This window comes from Podarcis pityusensis, assembly GCF_964106645.2.
Source record: "Podarcis pityusensis genome assembly, chromosome: 13".
NCBI classification, from domain to species: domain Eukaryota; kingdom Metazoa; phylum Chordata; class Lepidosauria; order Squamata; family Lacertidae; genus Podarcis; species Podarcis pityusensis.
In genome coordinates this window covers 1,149,734-1,171,497 of record NC_138038.1, presented here as the reverse complement: position 1 = coordinate 1,171,497, position 21,764 = coordinate 1,149,734, and the positions used below count along the sequence as shown (strand labels likewise).

The 21,764-nt window shown below is 48.0% G+C and overlaps 1 protein-coding gene across 6 annotated transcripts in view; it reads right to left on the bottom strand.

Annotated features, from left to right (window-relative positions):
* The window catches only part of ACACB (acetyl-CoA carboxylase beta), a 60,454-nt gene that overhangs the window by 20,666 nt on the left and 18,024 nt on the right, over positions 1 to 21,764 (bottom strand). For 5 of the 6 annotated variants that reach the window (XR_013978974.1, XM_080979165.1, XM_080979164.1 and 2 more), the window contains exons 5-27: positions 20,940 to 21,078; positions 20,750 to 20,859; positions 19,943 to 20,024; positions 18,798 to 18,896; positions 17,737 to 17,846; positions 16,661 to 16,771; positions 14,251 to 14,460; positions 12,679 to 12,849; positions 11,021 to 11,182; positions 10,407 to 10,570; positions 9,317 to 9,467; positions 9,045 to 9,148; positions 8,651 to 8,732; positions 7,922 to 8,067; positions 6,839 to 6,989; positions 6,420 to 6,554; positions 6,124 to 6,270; positions 5,059 to 5,247; positions 3,902 to 4,002; positions 2,968 to 3,056; positions 2,741 to 2,865; positions 2,030 to 2,143; positions 937 to 1,050 (exon numbers count right to left, since the gene is read on the bottom strand). Coding sequence is in view for 4 of the 6 variants with exons in the window: in XM_080979165.1 (XP_080835291.1) it covers positions 937 to 1,050; positions 2,030 to 2,143; positions 2,741 to 2,865; positions 2,968 to 3,056; positions 3,902 to 4,002; positions 5,059 to 5,247; positions 6,124 to 6,270; positions 6,420 to 6,554; positions 6,839 to 6,989; positions 7,922 to 8,067; positions 8,651 to 8,732; positions 9,045 to 9,148; positions 9,317 to 9,467; positions 10,407 to 10,570; positions 11,021 to 11,182; positions 12,679 to 12,849; positions 14,251 to 14,460; positions 16,661 to 16,771; positions 17,737 to 17,846; positions 18,798 to 18,896; positions 19,943 to 20,024; positions 20,750 to 20,859; positions 20,940 to 21,078 (3,006 nt within the window). In the remaining 2 variants the exon portion in view is untranslated. The remainder of the gene's footprint in view (positions 1 to 936; positions 1,051 to 2,029; positions 2,144 to 2,740; positions 2,866 to 2,967; positions 3,057 to 3,901; positions 4,003 to 5,058; positions 5,248 to 6,123; positions 6,271 to 6,419; positions 6,555 to 6,838; positions 6,990 to 7,921; positions 8,068 to 8,650; positions 8,733 to 9,044; positions 9,149 to 9,316; positions 9,468 to 10,406; positions 10,571 to 11,020; positions 11,183 to 12,678; positions 12,850 to 14,250; positions 14,461 to 16,660; positions 16,772 to 17,736; positions 17,847 to 18,797; positions 18,897 to 19,942; positions 20,025 to 20,749; positions 20,860 to 20,939; positions 21,079 to 21,764) is intronic. The other variant, XR_013978973.1, reaches the window with a different exon arrangement.

Below are 21,764 nucleotides of genomic sequence, written 5' to 3'. Positions count from 1 at the left end.
TCACGCTGGTTTAGAATTTAGAATAATAGGATTTTAGGGTTGGAAGGAATTCCACGGGTATCCAATCCAACCCCCTGCAAGATTTCAGCTAGGTATTCCATGACAGGGGGCCACCCAACCTCTTCTTAAAACCGCCAAGGAAGGGGAGTCCGCCACCTCTCATGCTTCCATGAGGAAGTTTGATTAGAATCACTCAGGCCTCAAATGAGACCAAGGCCCTCTCCCCCACTGCAAGCTTTATATTACTGTAGCAAAGTTAAGAAGATGGAGTTATCACCAACAATCACTGTGTTTGTGTCGTGCACACAGCTGAGGTTTCGACAAAAGCATCAGGAGGCAGCATCCTTACTGGTTTGTGGCATTTTGATGCTGCTGCTTAGAGTTCTTCTCTCTATACCCATCTACATCCCTAAAGTATGGATCTGCCCACAGGGCATAATACTCACAAGGAGAGGGAAGAACAGAGTCATACAAGGAATGAATAAAAACTATAGCTTGAAAATGCTGTCTTCTCTGATAAGCATGCAGGGGTCTTTCTCAGCTAAGTTTATTTACTTTTTAAAAAATGAGGGATTTGATAGACTGACTCTGGGCAAAGGACCAGCTCCACCCCTGAGTACTTCTTGGCTAAAGCGTGACTCGAGTTTATGTCATGTATTCGTATCCAACCTGTTTTTCTCTCCTAGGAGCTCAAGGTGGCACACACAATTCTCTTCCTCCCCATTTTATCCTCAAAACGACCCTGTGAGGTAGGTTTGGCTGAGCATGAGTGACTGCCCAAGGACACCCGGGGAGCTTCATGGCCAAGTGGGGATTTGAACCCTGGTCTCTCCTGGGTCCTAGTCCAGCACTCTTGCCAAGACACGACAATGGCTCTTTAGTGTGAACAGATGCTGTCAGTTGCAAGAGCCAGACCTAACAAGCAATCCAGGTCACCTTTAGGTTTTCAGGGCAGAACTGGTGTCCGTACATGTCTATGGCTGAGAGGAAAATGGATTCCACCTGGTTGTGCCTCAGTTCGTAGGAAGGGAGGTGGGAGGCAATCAGCACCTGAGAACAAAAAGGGGCTTGGGTTCAACCGGCCCAAGGGAAGCAAGGAGAGAGGAATCACAGGGGACCTTTCAAGGCCCCAGCAAACCTTTTGAAACATACAAGTGAAAAGCAAGATTTGTGCACAATTGCTAACTTTTGTGCCATTTATTCTGCCTCCAAGACGGAGGATTTCAAACGATCTGAAAAGCATGGGAGCAAAAGATCAGGACAGAATGGAGATGTAAAAGTTAGTGGGGAAAGACACTGAAAGTGCCCCTATCTCTTCTGAGATTTCAAAGACCAGACATTTTCAAACGGTCTTTCCATGCTGACACATACAAAAACTAGAGCACCATCTGTTTTAACCCCAAAGTATAAATCAAACTGTTAATCTTGTTGTCATTCACAGACAACACCTTAAACATAAAAATAATAAATGCAAAATATAGAATACAGCAGGAAAACAAAACATCAGAAATAAAGCACAACAGCAACACATCGCAATAAGCAGAAGCATTACAGTTTAAAATGCTGAGTAAATTTGTAAAAAACAAAACAAAACAGAACAAAAAACCAACAGAATCAGGTTGGCCATATTACAAAATGAATTGTAGCTGGAATCTGAAGAGTTACCACCTGGACATATCAGGATCATCCTCTTTCTGCCAAACACAGAGTCAATGCTAAGGAGAAGGAACATCTGTAGCCCTCCAGATGTCGCTGAGCTACAACATCCATCATCCTGAGACAACTGGCCATGCTGGCTGCTGGGTGTTGGGTGCCCAACAACATCCAGAGAGCCACACTCTTCCCATGCATGCCAGGTGCTCTGGAAGGTCTCCTCAGATTCCTTGAGAAACCCAAACCCTCCTCCAGGGCATGCAAAGCTTGACAGGGGGCCGTTTGGAACCTTCTCCCCTTAGGCAGCAACACAAAGCCTTGGCACAAAATGCCTGCAGTTCCAGGAATGAAGGAAGAACATGGGAGTCCCACTGACCTGCCTGGCCCTCAAGGCCACTTTGGAGTGCTCTGTTTTGCTAAGCTGAGTCAGCTCATTCAGAATGGCCATCAGCTCATCGGTCAGGGTGTGGTCTCGGCCACAAAGGTGATCCTGGAGGTAAAAAATGCCAGACTGTATTATCTCTTCCTGCACCAATGTAGAAAGGAACCAGCAGCGGATAGGGAGCCCGGCTTCTGAAGCTGAAAGCAGAAGGGGGAACAACATCTCGGAAGAGGGGTTTCCAGCAGCTCCCTTGCTATTTTTGCTATTGCCAAGAGGCACAATGTTGTTAGTGTAATCTTATTATATTGGTATTGAAATGTTGGCGCTTTTGTATGCTGTTACATTTGCTGTTATGCTATTGGGAAATGAAATTGCTCTTGCAGTGGCTGATTTCGAAATGCCTTCCTGTTTTCTTTGTTTCAAGCTACTTTGAGCAAGATTCATTTTTGTGGAAAAGCATCATACAAATAAAATTTTGAATGAATGGTGAATCTGGGGGCTGCTCCAGAGGTGGCCAAACAACAACTCCCACCAGCCCCAGTCAGAATGACCGATGGCCAGGGAAGATGGATGCTGCCGTCCAACCAGGACCGGAGGGCCACAGACCTGCTGCACACATACACACACAAAAATCTGTGGCTCCCCAGGAAGCCCCTTCCCTGTTCTGAGAGGACTCCTGGCTCTTAGCTTCCTCCTGCTACTCACAATCAACATCGTCACCAGGAGATTCTTCTTTGCCACCTGCGCATGGGAGAAAATGCATTCCAGAACCGGGGTCATGTCGGGCATGTATTGCTCGCGTAGGTGGATCACACATTTGTCATAGTGAGCTGAGACGAAAAGGGAAAATAAAAAGGGGTGCTTGTCAGATTTGGTCTCCCTCTTTCACTCCCATGATGACCGAAGAGCGGCAAACCTGTTGTTGAGCCTACCTTGCTGGAACTGGGTCTCCACCTGCAAATAACACCTTAGGAGATCCAACACGACTGATTTCATGTGGCCTCGGATGCCACTGCGATACCTAAACGAGGGGAACAGATGTATTCCTCTCTTGCTGGGGTTGACAAGAGCTTTTGGAGAGCTGAAGGTGGGTTCACAGGGGCTTTGCTTCTCGTGGTGGGCACCTACATAGCTTTGTCCCACTGATTTTGGTTAAACAGGCTTTGCAGGTTTCTAATGCAAGAGAAAAACCTGCTCAGCCTGTTTACAACAGGCATTGGTAGGATGAGCAACGCCACCTCTTGTAAAGTACTTTCAACTCTCAGCTAAAAATATCATGTTGCTAGCTTGAGGAATTTAATTGTGAAGCACAGCTGTTCGAATAAAGTAGATGAAAAAGTATGAAGGTTTTACTTTTTTAAAAAAAAAGGTAGCACATAATTTATGTATCAGGTCAGAGCAAGTTGAACTGGAGATTTAAAACTTTTCTATATATATATATATCCATCACTAACAGCCTTGTCCCCTGTGTTGCTCTGGAATTCTAAAAAACCAAATCTTGATTCAAAATGGTATCCAACTGTATCCCAATGTAAATGAAAATCCGATTCTTGAACTGAGGAGCCACCATGCAAAATTTAGTTATGAAATCTTAAAAGAAAGAAACAACTTTCAAATATATAATGTAGGAAAAGGCCCCAATGGGCTGTTTGCTGCAACTCTCCTCCTTCTAGGCAAGGCCACAGCATATTCATTAAACCAGCCTTCCTCAACCTGGTGCTGTCTAGATGTTTTTGACTACAACTCAAATCAGCCCCAGCTAGGAAAGCAGAAAAAGACTAGACACCCAGCACACACATTGGGTGTAGGGAATGTATGCTGCATGTAAGTGAAGAGAAAGGCAGGGTGCCCATCCCCTGGACTTGCCTCTGAACTAGCTGCACGATGCTCTGGGTGTTCAGGAAGAAGACCTCCCGGTCAGCTTTCCGCTGCAGGGTGGCTGCATGGCTGTCCAGAATGCTGGCAATCTGGGAGGCAAAAGAACATCAGAAGAGCCCGGCTGCTGGATCCAGCCAGTGGCCCATCTAGTCCAGCCTCCTGTTCTCAGAGGGGCCAAGCAGATGCCTGTACGACATCTGCAAGCAGGACCTGAGCACAAGAGCCCTCTCCCCTGAAGCCGTTTATGGACCCTAGCATGTCTTTTAGAGAGGGCAAGGAGAAAAACTAGAGGAGATGACTTGGGAGCTGCCTGTTTCTGCACTTTCAGTTCTGTGCCCATGCTTCTTTCTCCAGAGCAGCAGAGGATGTTCATAGAATCAAAGAACTGTAGGACTGGAAGGGACCTCAAGGGTCATCCAGTCCAACTCCCAGCAATGCAAGAATCACAGCAAAACAATCCCCAACAGATGGCCATCCAACCTCTGTTTAACAACCTCCAATGAAGGAGAGCCTTCTGGGGGAGTCCACTCCACTACTGAACAGCTCTTACCATCAGAAAGTTGAATCCATTGGTTCATGTCCTACCCTCTAGAGCAGCAGAAATCAAGCTCACTCTATCCTCTGTATGAGCGCCCTCATATACTGAGAGTAAGGCCAAGTCCCCTCTCAGTCTCCCCTTTCCCAGGCTAAACATCCCCAGCTCCTTCAACCTGTTCCTCATCAGGCTGGGTTTCCAGACCCTTCATCATCTTGGTCGCCCTCCTCTGCACACCTTCCAGGTTGTCCATAACCGTCTTAAATTGTGACGCCCAGAACTGGACAAAGATTCCAGGGGGGCCTGACAAAGGCAGAATAGAGCTGTACAATGACTTGAGCTGGACACTAGACTTCTGTGGATGCAGCCCAGGATTGCATTAGACCCCTTTGCTGTCGCATATTAACACATCACAATCTGGAGGACCCCTGCATGCCAACTTCAGTTACACAGACCTAGGGAGGGGGAGGGGAGGGGAAACTCTGCACAAAGCTCAAGAACACCCCCAGTTCTCTCAGGATCCCCCCTGGGCCTCCCCAGCATTTCTTTGAAGGCAGCCCACCCCCAGTCCTCCTGGCATCACCTGCCCTCCCCCCACTGCAGGCCTCACTTGCTGGCTGGGGAACTGGCACAGCACTGAGGTGATGTTGCTGGCATACTGGGCCATCACTTTCCGGATTGACTTCTCCACAGATGGCGGGATGCGGCCCGAAATGCTCGTCATGATCTCCTGCAGCTCCAGGAGAGGAAGAGAGGGGTCCCGGAGGGTCTTCATCAGCTTGAAGACCCATTCTTTGACCTGAACAACAACATCAAAAAGGAGTAAATTATCAGGGACACAAGGACCTCCCAAATAAGACACAGATTCAGTTTGGGAAAAGGCAAGTTCAGGGGCATCGGCAGTTTGTGCTGAGGGGCTCTATTGGTATGGGGACTGCCAAGGAACCCAAGGGAAGTACAGTGGTACCTCGGGATGTGAACGGGATCCGTTCCGGAGCCCCGTTCGCATCCTGAACAGAACGTAAGACGCGTCTGCGCGTGCACGGGTCGTGTTTCGCCGCTTCCGCGCCTGCGAGTGACGTCATTTAGACCGTCTGCGCATGCACGAGCGGTGAAACCTGGAAGTAACGCACTCCGTTACTTCCGGGTCACCACGGAGCACAACCCGAAAGCGCTCAACCTGAAGCGTATTTATCCCGAGGTATGACTGTATTAAGAGAAGTTCTGCACATCTGAGAAAACTGTCTGGCGCAATGAAAGCCAGCTTTGCCTGGGAGCCTCCCAAGCACAAGGAAGAGGCCCCACTTGCTTTGCTTGTGGAAGATCCCTGGCTTGTTCCTGCCAGGAACTGTTGAGCCCTATTCCGCATTACCACCACAGCCTCTGACGTGGCTCGGCCCTGCCACCCCCTAGCTCCTCCCAGCAGGAAGGAGATTAGAAGAAGGCTTCCTGTCCCTGTGGGACTTTGTTGGCCTCCAGGGCAACCCACAACCTCCTTGCTTTCTGTGCAGGACAAGTGAAGCATCTGGCATGAGAGGGTGTGGGACTTGGCTTTGACTGATAGATCTGTTGTTTGTATTGTTTTAGATTAATCTTAATAAAAATCATATTACAAAAGCTCACACATGCAAAACCAGCCAGGGGTCTTTGCACACAAAGAGACCCCCCCCCTTACTTTGGTGCTGAAATACGGCTCTGGCAAACAATATCCATTCATGACGTTCATCAGGCTCTCCAGCACGTTGTGGAAGACCTGGTGCAATTTCTCACCAAGGATGGGCAGGGGCTGTTGAGTGGGCAGCCCACCGGTGTACAACTGGGCCTGGAGGTGGGGATGGGGAGACATTGGGGAGGGCAGAACAAGAAAGCAGAGAAAATCCTTTTAGAACCACAGGTCAGCAGAATCTGGAAGGGCGGAGCAGAGTCCAGCCAGACACACCTTCCTTTCCCAATCAGCCTCGGCTCACTTACCAGGTGGACTTTGGTGGGGTTGTCCAGCTCAAGCCTCGCCACAACGCAGCCCGTCTCCAGCAATGTACCTGGCCGCTTCACGTAATGGATGAGGCCCGATTCCTCCACTGCCAAGGTCACCACCATCTTCATCACCTGTTTGGAGAGTGACAGGAGGCTTCCTCACCCTTGCTGACAGGCCTCGGATGAAAGCTGGATTCACGCAGGGCTGGATTAGCCCTTAAGCAAAATAAGTGTGCGCTTGGGGAATCCAGGGAAAGGGGGCACCCCAGAAATGATCCACTCATCCCCACCCACTCTGCAGCTGAAAGTTCACTGTGCCCAATACGCTCCCGTTTGCCCCTGCCATGCGGGGGCTGGGAAGGCAGCTCCAGAGCATCCTCAGAAATGCTTCCCAGCCGGCCAAACGCCAGGGCTACCTCGATTTCCGCATAGCTGTGGCCCACACAGACGTGTCCCCCGTCATCCACCGTGTACTGCAGGAGCTTCCCAGCAGAGGGAGAACGGAGCAAGGTTGGGTCGTTCTCCTTTTCAAAGTCGCAGGTTTTATTGCCAATGGTGATGCGGTATCTGGAGCCGAAAAGAGACGGGGGGGGGGGTTAGCTTTTAGGGTGTGAACTGCTACCCATTGCAGAGAGAAGGGTGTCCCTTTACCGTTGCGTCTTTCCATCAGTTGCTGTGACCAAGAAATCTTAAGTTAAATATTCATTTTAAATATTTAAACTAATTTAATGGGGGGGTGATTAATTTGCCAATGAATGTACAGAATAGTTCTCAAGCACAGGATGTGGAACGCCCAATCTCAGAAGGTGGAGGATTCTCCCTTCCTTGGAGGTTTTGAAACAGAGGTTGGATGGCCACCTGTGAGTGATTCTTTAGGTGTGATTCCTGCATTGCGGGGGTTGGGCTAGATGACCCCTGGGGGTACCTTCCAACTCTCATGCTTTTTTTGCTTCAGATTTATGCTATGACAAAAACACCAGATTAAAACAGATCACTGCCACCTGCCAACCATATAAGCAGTTTTAATAAATAGTTGTATTAAAAATAGTATTTGCACATGTAAAAAAAATTAATTGCGGCCCAATTAATTGAGGCACCATTTAGTTGATTAATCTAGCTACTTATAACTTTAACACTGCAGCTCTAGTTGTTATGCTTTTCTTTAGAGTTCCCCCCTTTTTCTATGTGAGCTGTTATTGCTTCTATGCTAATCTTTCCTCCCTCTTCTAAAGGTTTGTCTTATCTGGTCTGGGAATTGAATGCAGGACCTGACAGCCAAAGTGAAATGCACAGCCCTGGCCTACAGCTCCCAGCCTAAGCTGCTAGCCATGACATCACAGGCAACTGCGACTTAATTGTGAGCAAACGGCTGCTGCACGTGTGGCCAGACAAAGCCGCTCCCTTCTCTTGTAGGTGGCCTGGAAAAGCTTCTCTCCCTTGCTAAGCCTTGAACTGGATTCCACAAAGAGCAAGAAGCAGCAACTCAGAAATCCACTTACCGGTCTGTTTCTTCCTTCATGTACGTGGTATAACTGTTGCCATCGTAGGAGAGCAGGAGCCCCCCGTCGTTCAACCTGTGGACGTCAATCTCTATGTGGGTGTTGTTCATTATGATCACGTAGGTAGACAGCGACTGGCGAGCAACCTGCCCAAGCGCCAGAAAAAGAAAACGGGAGCCTTTTTACCCATCTTCCCCTCAGAGAGGGAAGGAAACCCCCAAGTTACCCCATCTATCACCCTGCCCACTTCCAACCTCTCAATACACACTGCAGATTCAGATATTCAAACAGCCAGATCTGCGTGTAGATAAGCTGCCTCAAGGAAGCCTTGCTTTTCATGTTTGGCTGGCCTGCAGCAGCTGTTCTGCAGCAGCTGGGGGTGAAGGGGGAGAGATGGGGCAAATAAGAGCATTTTTCCCTTCCTTGTTTGCTTTTTGCAAGGTTTCATTATCTTCTTACTCCCTAAGCAACCGGTACAGTCTGCTCTCCAATCATGTTCCCAAACCGCACCCTGCATACCAAAATTCCCGGTGGGAAGCCGCCTTGTGTCAAGTCCATGTAGCCCAGTGTTGCCTGCACTGGCTGGCAGGGGCTCTCCAGGGCTTCAGACAGGAGTCTTTCCCCAGCCTAACTGGAGTAGTCTTTGCGGACTGAGCCTGGGACGTTTGGCACCCAAATCAACTGGCTCTCTGAGCCTTCCCCTCTGGATCAATCTTTCGCAAGCATTACCTTGAGTGAGTATTTCATGCCTTCGTAAATAAGCTCAACGTCAACAATGTTCAAAAGTGAGGCTGCTGGTAAGACTTGGCCCCTGGAAGACAATCCCATCTTAGCACAAAAATTGCCCTACAATCCTCTTCCTCCCCTCTCCACCGCCCTTCAGTTACTCTTCAGAACAATCTTTTGAAGACAGATCTGCAGAGCACCTTTAGAATACTCTAAGCATTCCACACACACACACTTTGCTGCTATGCTCGGACAGCTGCTCTTTAGCTATGCTGCCACTCCGTGCAACATAATTTGCGACTGCAAGTCAGCACCAAAGCCCAGGTGAGTAGGAAGAGTTTCTCAAATGCGGCTGAGTGGTGTAACACCCCCAACACTCCTTTAGGTGGCGCTTTACCTTTCAAGCGAATGCAGGAAGTCATCCATAGACGTCCTGAACAGAGCATCCGCCACGTTGAGAGCGCCACAGACCACGCCCAGAATAGTGTCTGGCTTCTCTGCCTGAAGGGAAAATAATGTAGGCAGACCGATAAACAGACAACTTCTTCATAAGAAGAAAGAATTCAGACCAAGGTGCTCACATATTTGAATCCCAAAAGGTTAATAAAAAATATGCAGTATATATTCAGAAGCATGGCATAAATGACTGGCACCCGGAGCTCGGCTCACCTGCACTTTCTCTGCAATCAGGTGATCTAGCCAGCTGGTGTCAGTCTCGTTGGCCTGGAAACTCTCTGTTTCCAGCAGCTTGACCAGGTACTCGACTGTTGTCCTGAAGTCCCCACGGATGGACAGCTCCTTCAGAGCTACTACTAAGTTTCTGAGAAGATAACCCTTCTTATTAAGGTACAGATCTGCCTCAGGAGATTTTATTTTTATTTTTTTATCTAGACTCTGCATACAGCAATAAATTTGCTTTTCTCAAAAAGATAGCTGGAAATTTGATTTATCAGGGGGTGAAGCAAGGCCCTTTCTGAAGTATCATCCAATCACAGCCTGGAATTACAGTAGATGTTACTGGAAATGCTGGTATGAAAAGAGGCAGTCTTGCATCTCCTTCTCTCCTCTCCCTAATAACATCTGCAGGGCAACCCTTTGCATTCACTCAGTTGGGATTACTCCCAAACAGATGTGGATAGGATTGCAGTCTGATCATCTAAAAAGTTTACCATCACATCATGAAGCTGCACATTTCCTTATCCTCAAGCTACACTTTGGTGACTGCCATTTGAGGGGGAAAGCTCACAGCCCAACATCATGGCTCTTGTTTTAACTTACTGTAGGGGTGGGGTAGCTTTGGCCCTCCAGATGTGGCTGAACTACAACTCCCATCAGCCCAAGCAAGCATGGCCAAAGGCCAGGGGTGATGGGAGTTGTAGTTCAGAAACAGTTAAAAGCAGCTATTTAAAACATTCAAATAATAATTAACCTCAGTGATAAGCTAAAATCAGATTAAAACAACATGCCAACATTCAATGTATCTGGGCAGGCTTGCCTAAACAAAAGTGGTTCTCGCAGGCGTGAAAAAGAATACAGTGAATATCTATTCACTGTATAGATTCACAGTGGTATCTATAGGCAGGGAGTTCCAAAGTATGGTGCGGCCACAATGTGGAACAAATGTTATGTGGCACCTCCAAGGGCGCCCATTCTGAAGCTCAAAGCAGTCAAGTGAGCATATGCAGGGCAAGGTGATCTCGCAGGTAACCTGCTCCCAACTCCTTAAGGCCACTAAGGTTGATGACAGTGAAATACTCACGAGATGGCTTCCTCTCGGTTCTCTCCCCAGGAGAAACAGTGTCCAAACTGAGAGTCAGCAAATTCATGCAAGCCGCCAGTGGCTGCCACACTGAAGTACCCCCAGACGTTCTTGTTGCTGCGGAAATTCAGCTCCTGCACGGTGCCAGAGCTTGGCTTGAAGCCCTGCAAGGAGCAAAAGAGAGACATGGGGAGCAGGAAAGTGGGGGGGGGGGGGAGAACAGGGTCATCTGAGTTCCTGCAAGATCTTCTCCAAGCAATCCTGGACTTAATTGTGTTTTATTGCGGCTGCTAGTCCTTGCTGCTTCATCTTGAATAATAATATTTAATAATAAACTTCGTTGTTATATGTTCATATTTAATGGTTGCTGGATTGTGATTTTATTTCATTTTTAGATTGTAAGCAGCATAACAGAACCTTAGGTGGAAAGCTGGGGTCCAAAAAAATTAAATAAATAAACAATAGGCAATTTGTGAACTCCTGTTGCACAGAAGTTTGACACTGCTTGATAAAAGCATTCACATCCCACACGCTTGCAATGTGGACCCAAGCACTCTCAGCACCCCCTCTCCATCTCCTTACAGGTAAGGACAGCTTGAGTCTCCATGACTGACCTCATCAGGATTTTCACTGGTGATCCGTGCTGCAATCACGTGGCCCCTGGGGACAGGCACATTGCTGGGGCTCTCAAAGGCAATGGGAGAATCCCCCCAGGGGGGTTCTCCATAGAGGGCTCGGATGTCCTTCAGTCTGTGCAAAGGCACACCCATGGCAATCTGAGAGGAGGAAGAGAAAAGAAGGGGCAAAAGGAAACAGAATTTCTTGGACCTTTCAGGGTCCTTTCCAGATGCTTTTACAAACATTTTATTTCATGGGATGCAGTTATCTTCTTTCCATCAGAACACATGGCAATATATTGGCTGCATTCCATGGCAGTTTATTCTGTTTTCTTGACATTTCCCTGACTGTTAATTTCTGCATTCTATTTGAGTTTTCAGATAACATAAAAACTACTTCTGGTAATATGGTGTACATTTAGCACTCATTTCCATGATATTTGCTTCCAGAAAATAAATCTATTTGCAAATAACATGGAAACAAGTGCTAAACTTGTGCTATATTCCACTATATTTCAGGAAGTGTCTTTTACATCACATGAAAGCTCAAATATAAACCAGAACTTAACAATTAGGGAAACAACAGGAAAATGAAATAAACTGCCAAATGAATGCAGATAACCCTTAAAGGCTTATTCACATTTCCTCTTTTCCCTCTGCTTCCCCCCAGAGAAAACTGCTTTTTGGTGATCAATCAGAGCAAAGTGCAATTCGGGTTTTCTCCAGATTGATGTTTGCTCTAATTTAGCACTAAAGAATGGGTTTTCCATGGGAAAGGAGCGGGGAAAGGGGGTAACTGCTCGGACCTGTGCCTAGAAAGCAAATGGGAGTGTGGAAGAACCCATAGTCTCAACCGCAGCTAAGAGATTAGGAGCGGCTTGTAAAAATCCCATACTCCTTTTTTCTCTCTCTTACAGGCTCCCATACGCTCATCCACAGTTGAAGAGTACATGTGCACCAAGACTTAATCATGTTTAGCACTAATCAGGTTCCCCTCTTAACCAGGGTCTGCAAGCTCACTTCAGTCTCCGGTTATTTTCTCTGCTACATTCTTATGGAGAAGAGCTAAATGCAGGCACCTGGCCAGCCACTGTGGGAAGGAGGTTGCTGGATTAGATGGGCGCTTGTCCGGATCCAGCAGGGCTCTTCCTACATTCTTTACTGCAACTGGAGAGCCAGTGTGGCTGGCGTACTGGACGAGGTCCTGGGATATCAGGGTTCAAATCCCTCCTTGCCCATGAGGCTCACTGGGTGTGACCTTGTGCCAGTCACTGAATCACTGCCTCTCTGCCTCACCTACTTCACTGGATAGGTAAAGGAGGGTTGTTTGGGGGAATAAACATGAAGAGGGAGAACATATGGCACCCTGGAGCACCATGGGGGAAAAGATGGGATAAAAATGTAATAAATAAATTACTACAATGAAAAAGACCTTAAAGAGACTGACTTTTGGTGGTATGAGAACAACACCAGGCTTAGAAATTTCTAGGTCCCTGCAAAGATCCTGCTTCCCACTAGTCCTAGAGAACAGGGATGGGTCCCCTGTGGTCCTCCAGATGTTGCTGGAACTACAACACCCATCATTCCTGACCACTGGCCATGCTGGCTGGGGAGGGCCATGGGACAAAAACCCCATTTAGTAGTATCTGAATTACCTGAAGCTGGGCAGCAGGCAAGTTAACATCAGCAATCATCTCGGTGCAAGGGTGTTCCACCTGCAGGCGCGGATTCAGCTCCAGGAAGTGGAAGCTGCCATCTTCACTGTAGAGGTATTCCACCGTTCCCGCGCTCACGTATCCCACTATTTTGGCAAGTCGTACAGCGCACTGTGGAGAAAAGCAGCCACGCAAAATAAGCCTCCATAAAACACGCAATGCCTTGGGAGAGTGACAGGAACAATTCATCCAGAGAAGTGCACGCTTCTACATTATCTGAAACTTTGACTTTAATTTTTCTTGCATTGTGATATATTGGCTGCTTTGGAGAACTGAATTTTGAAGAATAAGGAATATGTTCAGCAAGTAAAGAAACAAAATAGTTTGCGGTGAAGGTGAGATTTGAACACGGGACAAGGACCAGTGTGGTGCTGCAGTCGGAGTGTTGGGGCAGGGACTAGGGAGACACAGGTTCAAATCCACACTCACCCCCAAAGTACTACGGGTGACCCTGGTCTCAGCCTGATCTACAGCACAGGGTGGTTGTGAGTGTGAAGGAAGGAGGGGGAGGAGGAAGAGGGCAAAAGGGAACCATGAGGAGGTCTTTGGAGAAGAGGCAGTCTATAAAGGGAAATAAATAATAAAATGAAAAACAGGGATGTGGGCCTGTGGGAAAGGGAAGTCACCACAAAAAATATATATGCATTTTAGTGCACATTCCACCCAGTATATAAATTTTTGTTATGTCATTTCTGCACAATTTCCCAAGCAAGTTCCCCTAATGCATCAACTTTTTCTTTGTTATGTTCTGTGTGCATTTTTCCCCAATATAGGCAATATACGTAGGCCATTTACACGGGGGTTACGTTCTAAGGAACCACATGTGTCAGTGAAATTGCACACATCTGAAACACCACTGGAAAAGCCTGCAAACACCTCGTTCTGCCTCTGCCCAATCCATGTGTGCACAGTCACGCACATATTGAACCTATGTAAATGAGGGGTTGCCTGTATACCTGCATTGCAAAACTCAGAAAAACATGATTTGCAAATGGTGGCTGCAGTTCAGTTTGCTTATTGTTTTGGTGCGTGCAAACAAGGAGATGGGGACAGGGGTCTCTGTCAACGCTTGGGTGCCAGGTGCCATTTTGAATCAGAATGGCAGACCAAAATGCAAGTTTGCTGTGACTTTGCCTGGTTTTTGGCATGATGGGTCCAAACCCATGAATTACACCATCCATTTTTTAAAAAACATTTTTCATTTCTAAAAAATCCTGGGAAGCACCAGGCACTCTCTGCTACTGTAGAATAAGAATCCAGTTATTGTGGTCCCAGATAAAGGGCTAGCTTAAATAAGAATAGAGAAAGCTGCCTTTTACCATATCAGAACATTGGCCCAAGCCAGCTTAGTGCTGTCTACATGGACTGGGAGTCTCTCTCAGCCCTACCTGGGAATCCTTGGGGATGGAACCTGGAACCTTCTGCGTGCAAGGGAGGTGGTCTACCACAGAGCTGTGACCCTTTCCCATCCCCTGGCTCACAGCCTGTGTTGGAAAACTCAGGTGTGTGTACCTGTTCCATGTATTCAAACACAGACGTTGCTGCTACAGTTGCTGGAGCTTCTTCAATAATCTTTTGGTGCCTCCTTTGGATGGAGCAGTCCCGGCTAAACAACGAAACCGCGTTCCCATACTGATCTGCTAAGACTTGGACCTCAAGGTGACGGGCGTGCTGCAACAACTTCATCACAAAGATCGGAGAGCCTGGAGCCTCACTCTGCACCTAGAATCACAGAATCATAGAATTGTGGAGCTGGAAGGGACCCAAAAGGTCATCTGGTCCAAGGCCCCGCAGTGCAGGAATCAATGCTACACAATCCACACCAGCTGGATAGGAGGGGAAGCTGAGATGGGTGTGGGTGACAAAAAACCCACCAATTAACACAAAGCAATCCATAACCTGGTCATTGCCTTTGGGGCCAGTTGGGAGTTTCTGAGTTGTAGAAAGTGATGCATGCATTACAACAAGCCAGTCTGGAAGCTACCAGAGCATGGAGTACAGCGGCCAAGTCATGTTGGCTATGGCCTTCCAGGTACATTCCAGAGCAGCATTACTCAAGGTTGGGACTGGGGAAGGATGTGAGCGGAGGACAGGACAAGGCTATGAGACACCCAAAGTTTGGTGTTTCAAAGTTTCAAGGGGGGGGGGAGGCTTCTGGAGACAGTTTACTGGTACTGAATTGTGTGGGCCATAAGGTAAGGAAGATCAGGAAAGGGCAGGGGAGGGAGCAACACTCAAAGAACACAGAGGCACAAAAGCACACTGTACAGACAGATGCCAGGACGCTTCTGCTGGGCACAGGGGTTTCACAACAGAGATTTCACCCTGGAGAGCTGGCCTGATAATGTGAGTCATCACCTGAACAAACAATTTCCAGGGTGCTTGCTTGGGAGTAAGTTCCACTGAATTTAATGGAATTTACTTCTGAGTAAATATGCATAGGACTGCATATACACCAGGTAGTTGTATGAGGCCAGTGAGTTGAATGTGCATGTGATAAAACCCAAACACTAAGAAATAAATTGTTGCAACATATATACTGCAGCAGCTTAGGAGAGGCATCCACCCTGTGCAGGAGTGAACAGGTAGCATCCTTTCTAAGCCATGTTCATGTTAATAACAAACACAGTAAACGCTGCTCAGTTAATCAGAGGCGTTTTTAGTCAACCAAAGTGGTTTTTCAAATCGTCAAAGTTGCACCCTACTGAAAACTCCTGCCTTAAAGGAATGCAGACGTCACAGACTGATTCACATCTGTTAATGATTTATGCCTCTCCAAGGGCAAACTCCACAGCAGGCGGCAACGCTGGAAGCAACATTTGTGCTGTTTGTTATGAACACATTAAAACAACCCATGTGTTTAATCTGGATTCAGCATTGGGAGAAAAAGCCCAATTTTTTTCCACAGGAAAGCCCAAAGTACAGATCTGCCAATTTTAATAAAAGTGAACACATTTTCAGATATTCTGAAGAAGCCAAAGGTTTAAGGATTCTCTGTTGTGCAGCTTTTGGGAGGCAGGGCTGGAAAACCTTTTTCAGCTTGAGGGCCGCATTCACTCATGAACAGAACTTTCTGAGGGCCACATACCAGCTGTGGGAGGGGCCAGAGGCCAGAGAGGATGGAGCCCTGGGGGGGGGGGCTTTTCCCATTGCACAGTGGACTACCTACAAGCCACACAAGCGCCACACAGTTCTCCTCAAGAGTCACTGTCACGGTTCCAGGATACATCCAGCCAAAGCCCTCAAGGAGGAATACGACTTGGGGGGAGTCCTGAGGGCCAGACAGAGAGGACTAAATGTAGAGCCATATTCAGCTCCTAGACTTGAGGTTCTCTGCACCCGCGGCAAAGAGCAGCATCTGAATTTCATTTTAGTGTATCTGTAACATACCCCGGCCTCAATTTCCAAAAGGAAGCCTAGCAGTCAATATGCTTTGTCCTTGGCTATGGAAACTTTTCATACATGAAGCAAAACCTCAGATACTTGCAAATGTTCTGAAGTGGCACTTGCATGGATTATAAGATTATAAAATGGATATTTTAGTGTGGCAGCACCTGCACTCTGGAACCCCCTGCCTATTTACACCAGGCACTCTTTTTGGCACCAGCTAAAAACATTATTGTTTAGACAAGCCTACCTAGATATGTGGAATGTTGATGTATTATTGCTGATTTTATCTTTTGAACATCAAAGAATTGTTTTTACTTATAATTTTATTAACTCTCTTTGCAAACTGATTTGATGGTTTGTTTGTTTGTTTTACAATCAAGTGGCATATACATTCTATGAAATTAAATTATTTAATACAGAAATGCCACATTAACATAACGAGTTAACCGTAAACAAACAATTAAACATTTAATTGTTAAGTGGAGAAAAGGGCGGGGTAAATTAATAATAAATCCACCACGGCAGCTTTCACCTGTCTGAAGCGGGTGGGAAACTCTTCTGCCGCTTCTACTATCCGGATTCCTTTGCCGCCCCCTCCCTCCGAAGCCTTGATCATCACAGGGTAGCCAATTTTCTCGGAAGCCTGAGAGAAAGGGAATTTCAGAAAAAGGAAAGGAAAGGAAAATAAGAGTCAGATGGCAAAGAGCTAAAGGACCATTCTCTGCTAATTGCAGCCCCGGACTACGGAGCGAACCATCTCCTCTCGAATGCCAAGGCCTGTGCTTCCCTCAGGCTAAGTGTGGACAGCCTAGACTTCCCTCAGTACAAAATGGTGGCTGATTCACCCCCGTGAAAAGTGCCCAGCTACACACACACAGAGCTATGGGCTCCTTAAGTAACAAGGCTGCTGGCTGCCCCCCAGGGAGTTACCACCTTTGCCCGATACAAATGCTGCCCCACTCCTCCTCAATGTGTCATGTTTCAGGGTTGAACTGCAGATCAAAATTCAGCCCTGAACCCTGAGGCTTAAAAATTTGGTGGGAAAGGGAGAAACCTGGTTGTCTCAGCTTCTCTCACTTAGTAAGGGCTGATGGGAAAAGCCTTGGTTGCAAATTCTTCCTGCAAGGTGGCTGTTAAATTGCACAGGATTTCTTCAAGGCTGATAATGTTTCTTTTTGAGAAGGAAGCTGTGTGTGGAGAATGCAATCCTTTTCAGGTGTGTTGTGGCCCTGAGGAAAACCCCCCTTTTGCAGCTGGAATGTGCCTTGGGAGGAAATTCTGCTGGGGGTTTTGCAATTTCAGGGGGTGATTCCAAGTCAGGCAGCATCCGCTGGGCTCAGGGCTTGCTTGCTGGGGGCAGCTGGAGGAGCAGCAGATCTGACCTCCAGAGCCGCTTGCTGCCTCCTGCGCCTCTTCCTCCACTGTCGCCATCCCACTGCTCCCTCCCCCGCCACCTTCAGGGCTTCCCCCGGCTGCCTCAAGTTGCCTTAGGTGGTGGAAGAGTGAGGAGGAGTCGGGTGGCATTTTCTGTCCTAGTCTGGCCCTGCCAGGGCCACAGGTCAGCCACCCCTGCTCTGAAGTCCAAAGTCCCCTCTGAACCTGCGTTACCTCCAGGCCTTCATCCTGATCCCTGACACAGCCCTGCCAATACGTCTCCAGGGGGACAGTGATGGTTCTTGGCTGCTCCTTCTCGTCCTCCATCCACTCAGCAACCAAACCTGGAAACATTCACATCAAGAAGCCTTAGGTGGTGGCCACAGGGATGTAAGAACAGCCGGGCTGGATCCGACCAGAGGCCTGCCCGGACCGGCATCCCACAGGGGCCTCTCCATCACCTCCAGGCAGCGCATGTAAGCAAAGCTCTGCTGGATCAGGCTGGGGGGGGGGCATCAAGCCCAGCATCCTGATCTCATCCTTGCCAACTAGATGCCCCAGCGAAGTCCAGAAGCAGAACATGAGCCCAGGAGCAGCCCTCTCCCTTGGTTGCTCCCCAACCGCTGGAATTCAGAGGCTTCGGGTCCTGGAAGTAACACATAGCGATCACGAGGAGTATTCTCTCCCTCTTTCCAAACACTGGAACTCATGGATGTCCAGCGAAGCTGAATGTTGAAAGATTGGGAGAGGACCAAAGAAATGACCTCTTCATGCAGCGCAGAGTTGAACTATGGAACTCACTCCCACAGGAGGCAGTGAGATGGTCACCAGCCCAGGAAATTGGACAAATTCATGGCTGCTGAAACCACAGGACAGTTGCTCTTGTGTTTGGGTTCTGCTTGTTGGTTTTCCATTGAGAATGGCTGGGGAAACCCAGCCAGATGGGTGAGTTGTTGTTGTTGTTGTTGTTGTTGTTGTTGTTGTTGTTGTTGTATCTGGTTGGCCAGTGTGAGAACAGAATGCTGGACAAGATATAAATGGAGACTTAATCTTCCTCAGCTCATGTCAAACACTGCAGAGGTAGGTAGGAGGGCGACAAAATGTGAGAGAGGCTCCATTTCACAAAAACAGGCCTTGGTTTCTGCCGTGCTCCTTGAGCCCTGAACCTCCACTCTGTCCCATCCCCTGTGGGCATGTGTAGAGTGAAGCTGGGATCAGGGGAGGCCTGCAATTGTTGGGGAGCACCAACCAGAAGCCTGAGCTAGGGCAGGGACAGAGCGCACGCGTTCTCTTACCACTTCCACTCCAAGGCAGTGTGGGGATATGGACCGTCTGGGCCACAATGGTGGAAGCCACTTTGTCCCCCAGAGCCCACATGGCTTCACTGGGCGGGCCTGGCAAAACAGAACAAGTCGTCCTGGGGTAAGTGCAGGAAGAAACCACCAAGAACTGTACTTACTTGGGCAAGGCCCAGCGGGATGGATGGTCCCCTCGCACAACAGCATGAGAGCCCATCCATTCGTAGGCAGCATTGGAAGAGCGTAAGGAAGCAGCCAGGAGAGGCCCCACAAGAAGCCCAGCAGAGCTCCCTTGCTTACACTTGCTCCGCATGCTGCTTGTTTTTAGTTGCTGTACCACAGAAACTCCATCAGTGCTCCTGTTCCAACAGGCAGGTTGGCACACGACTCATCCTGCGCCTGCCAATTTAACAGTGCCACCAACATACAAGAAGACAGGTCCCTGCCCCAGGCAGCTTACAGTCTGAAGTGCTACACAGAATATAACACAGGAGGAGCAGGTGCTCGTCTTGTGGCCCCAGTTTTGCAATTTACCACAGCATACAATTGTCTATTTTTGTATCCATGTGGACACACACAGAGCAATCTCTCAGTGCATAAATAACCTTGAAATCAGCCGTATTAACAGGTACACAGCAGCATGCATTTCAAAGACAGTGAGCCAGCTCCCCATGTCAGTCTATTGGAAATCTAAGATTCTGCCATGCACACCACAAAATATCAATTCATAGAATCATAGAATCATAGAATCATAGAGTTGGAAGAGACCACAAGGGCCATCGAGTCCAACCCCCTGCCAAGCAGGAAACACCATCAGAGCACTCCTGACATATGGTTGTCAAGCCTCTGCTTAAAGACCTCCAAAGAAGGAGACTCCACCACACTCCTTGGCAGCAAATTCCACTGTCGAACAGCTCTTACTGTCAGGAAGTTCTTCCTAATGTTTAGGAATTCACAGGACGAGAAATTGGCAAAAACACATCTCATAAAACAAGCAAAACATCTACCCTGTCCCCGGCAAAAAAAGAAGATTGTACCTTCAAAAGCCCCCCCCCCCCCATTTTTCCTCCAAAGGAATCTTAGGAGACGCTGTTGTGCCCACTGTCAAAATAGTCGGGACCCCTGCACGGAAGAATGCCTACCTAGGAAAGCAACGCCATGTTTGTGAAGCAATTCTGGAAGTTTTGGATTTTCCGATGCGTGTCCCCAACCAGCCCAAACAGCCTGCAATGAAAGCATTTTAGAAACAGACTTCAGATCCATAAACAGCTGCTTTGACTCAAGATCTGCCCTACAGAGCCCAAAGACTACAAGAGAGGCGTATTGCAGAGAACTCCCTAAGGGGAGTAGAGGAGCGTTGGCCACCTTCACACCATGCATTTAAAGCAGCGGGATACCACTCTAAACAGTCCTGGCTTCCCCCAAAGACGTCTGGGAGATGTAGTTTGTTATGGGTGCATTCTCTCCCAGAGCTACAAATCCCAAGTTCTCTGTGAAGAGGGATTGACTATTAAACCACTCTAGAAACTGCAGCTCTGGAAGGAGAACAGGGGTCTCCTGACAACTCTCAGCACCCTTAGCAAACTACAGTTCCCAGAATACTGCTTAAATTGCTTTCCAAGGGCTTTAATTCCGAGGAGGGAAACTGGTTGAGAGTGCAGAGGGTCACAGAGCCACCTTATTGCAATTCCCCACCCAGAGCACCCGCTGCCTGAGCCAGCAGAGTCTCTCTATCTGTCCCCAGGAATCCCTTGCATTGCATGGAGGTTTCATGGCAGACAGACAGAGGGTCCAAACACAAAAGGTTGCGGAAAGCACTCCAAGGAAGCAAGCTCAAGAGCTACAAACCTGTTGTAAACAACTGATCCTCAAAGCCGCCAAACCAAAACTGTTCTGTTGTCATGTTCTCTGGAACAGGAAAGAGGCAGATAGAGCATTTCAGACCTTACCTGCACTGGAATCCTTTTTGAAATATCCACAATTAATTCTACGTTGGCATAATTGTTATTATTCGTTCCTCCGGGGACTGGCACATACTGGTCGGCCATTTTTATATACTCTGAAAAATTGTAATGGTAGAATTATTTGCAGCGCTGAATGTGCATGCGGAGACAGAGCAGCCACACTCTCGCTGCTTACCTGCGTTTGCTTTGAGGTCTTCGGGTGTCACCATGACCACGAATCTAATGGCCCGTTCATTGCGGAACATCTCATAGGCCCAGCGGCGGATAGAGCGCATGCACTTCACAGCCGCAATGCCATTGTTGGCAATAAGGACCTGTGAAGAAACCACACACAGGTAATGTTTGTTACTGATTGTTGTTAGAATCATGGAATCACAGAGTTGTAAGGGACCCTGAGGGTCATCTAGTCCAACCCCCTGCGATGCAAGAATCTCAACTGAAGCATCTAAGCAGCTAATCCTGGAAAGATTTCCAGCTGGAGAATGGAGAGCATCCCAATCTCTCCTCCAAAGACTACAAGAGAAGCGTGGGCCACATTCACACCCTACACTTTAAAGCAGCCGTTCTCAACCTCGGGCTGCACTGAAGATTGATGGAGGGCCGCCCCCCCCATGGGAGGGGCTTAAAAGAGCTCAGCCTCTAGGACAGGGGTAGGCAACCTAAGGCCCGTGGGCCAATCACCTTCTAAATCCGGTCTGCGGACAGTCCAGGAATCAGCGTGTTTTTACATGAGTAGAATCTGTGCTTTTATTTAAAATGCATCTCTGGGTTATTTGTGGGGCATAGGAATTCGTTCATTTATTTTTTTTCCAAAATATAGTCGGGCCCCCCACATGCTCTGAGGGATGGTGGACTGGCCCACGGCTGAAAAAGTTTGCTGACCCCTGCTCTAGGAGTTGGTGCCCCTGATGATGACCTACTTACTATGTACCCTTAAGTATTTATTAAGCCCACCCTTCACCATGGGGTTCCAGGGTGGGTTCCATAAGGCTTAGTACAA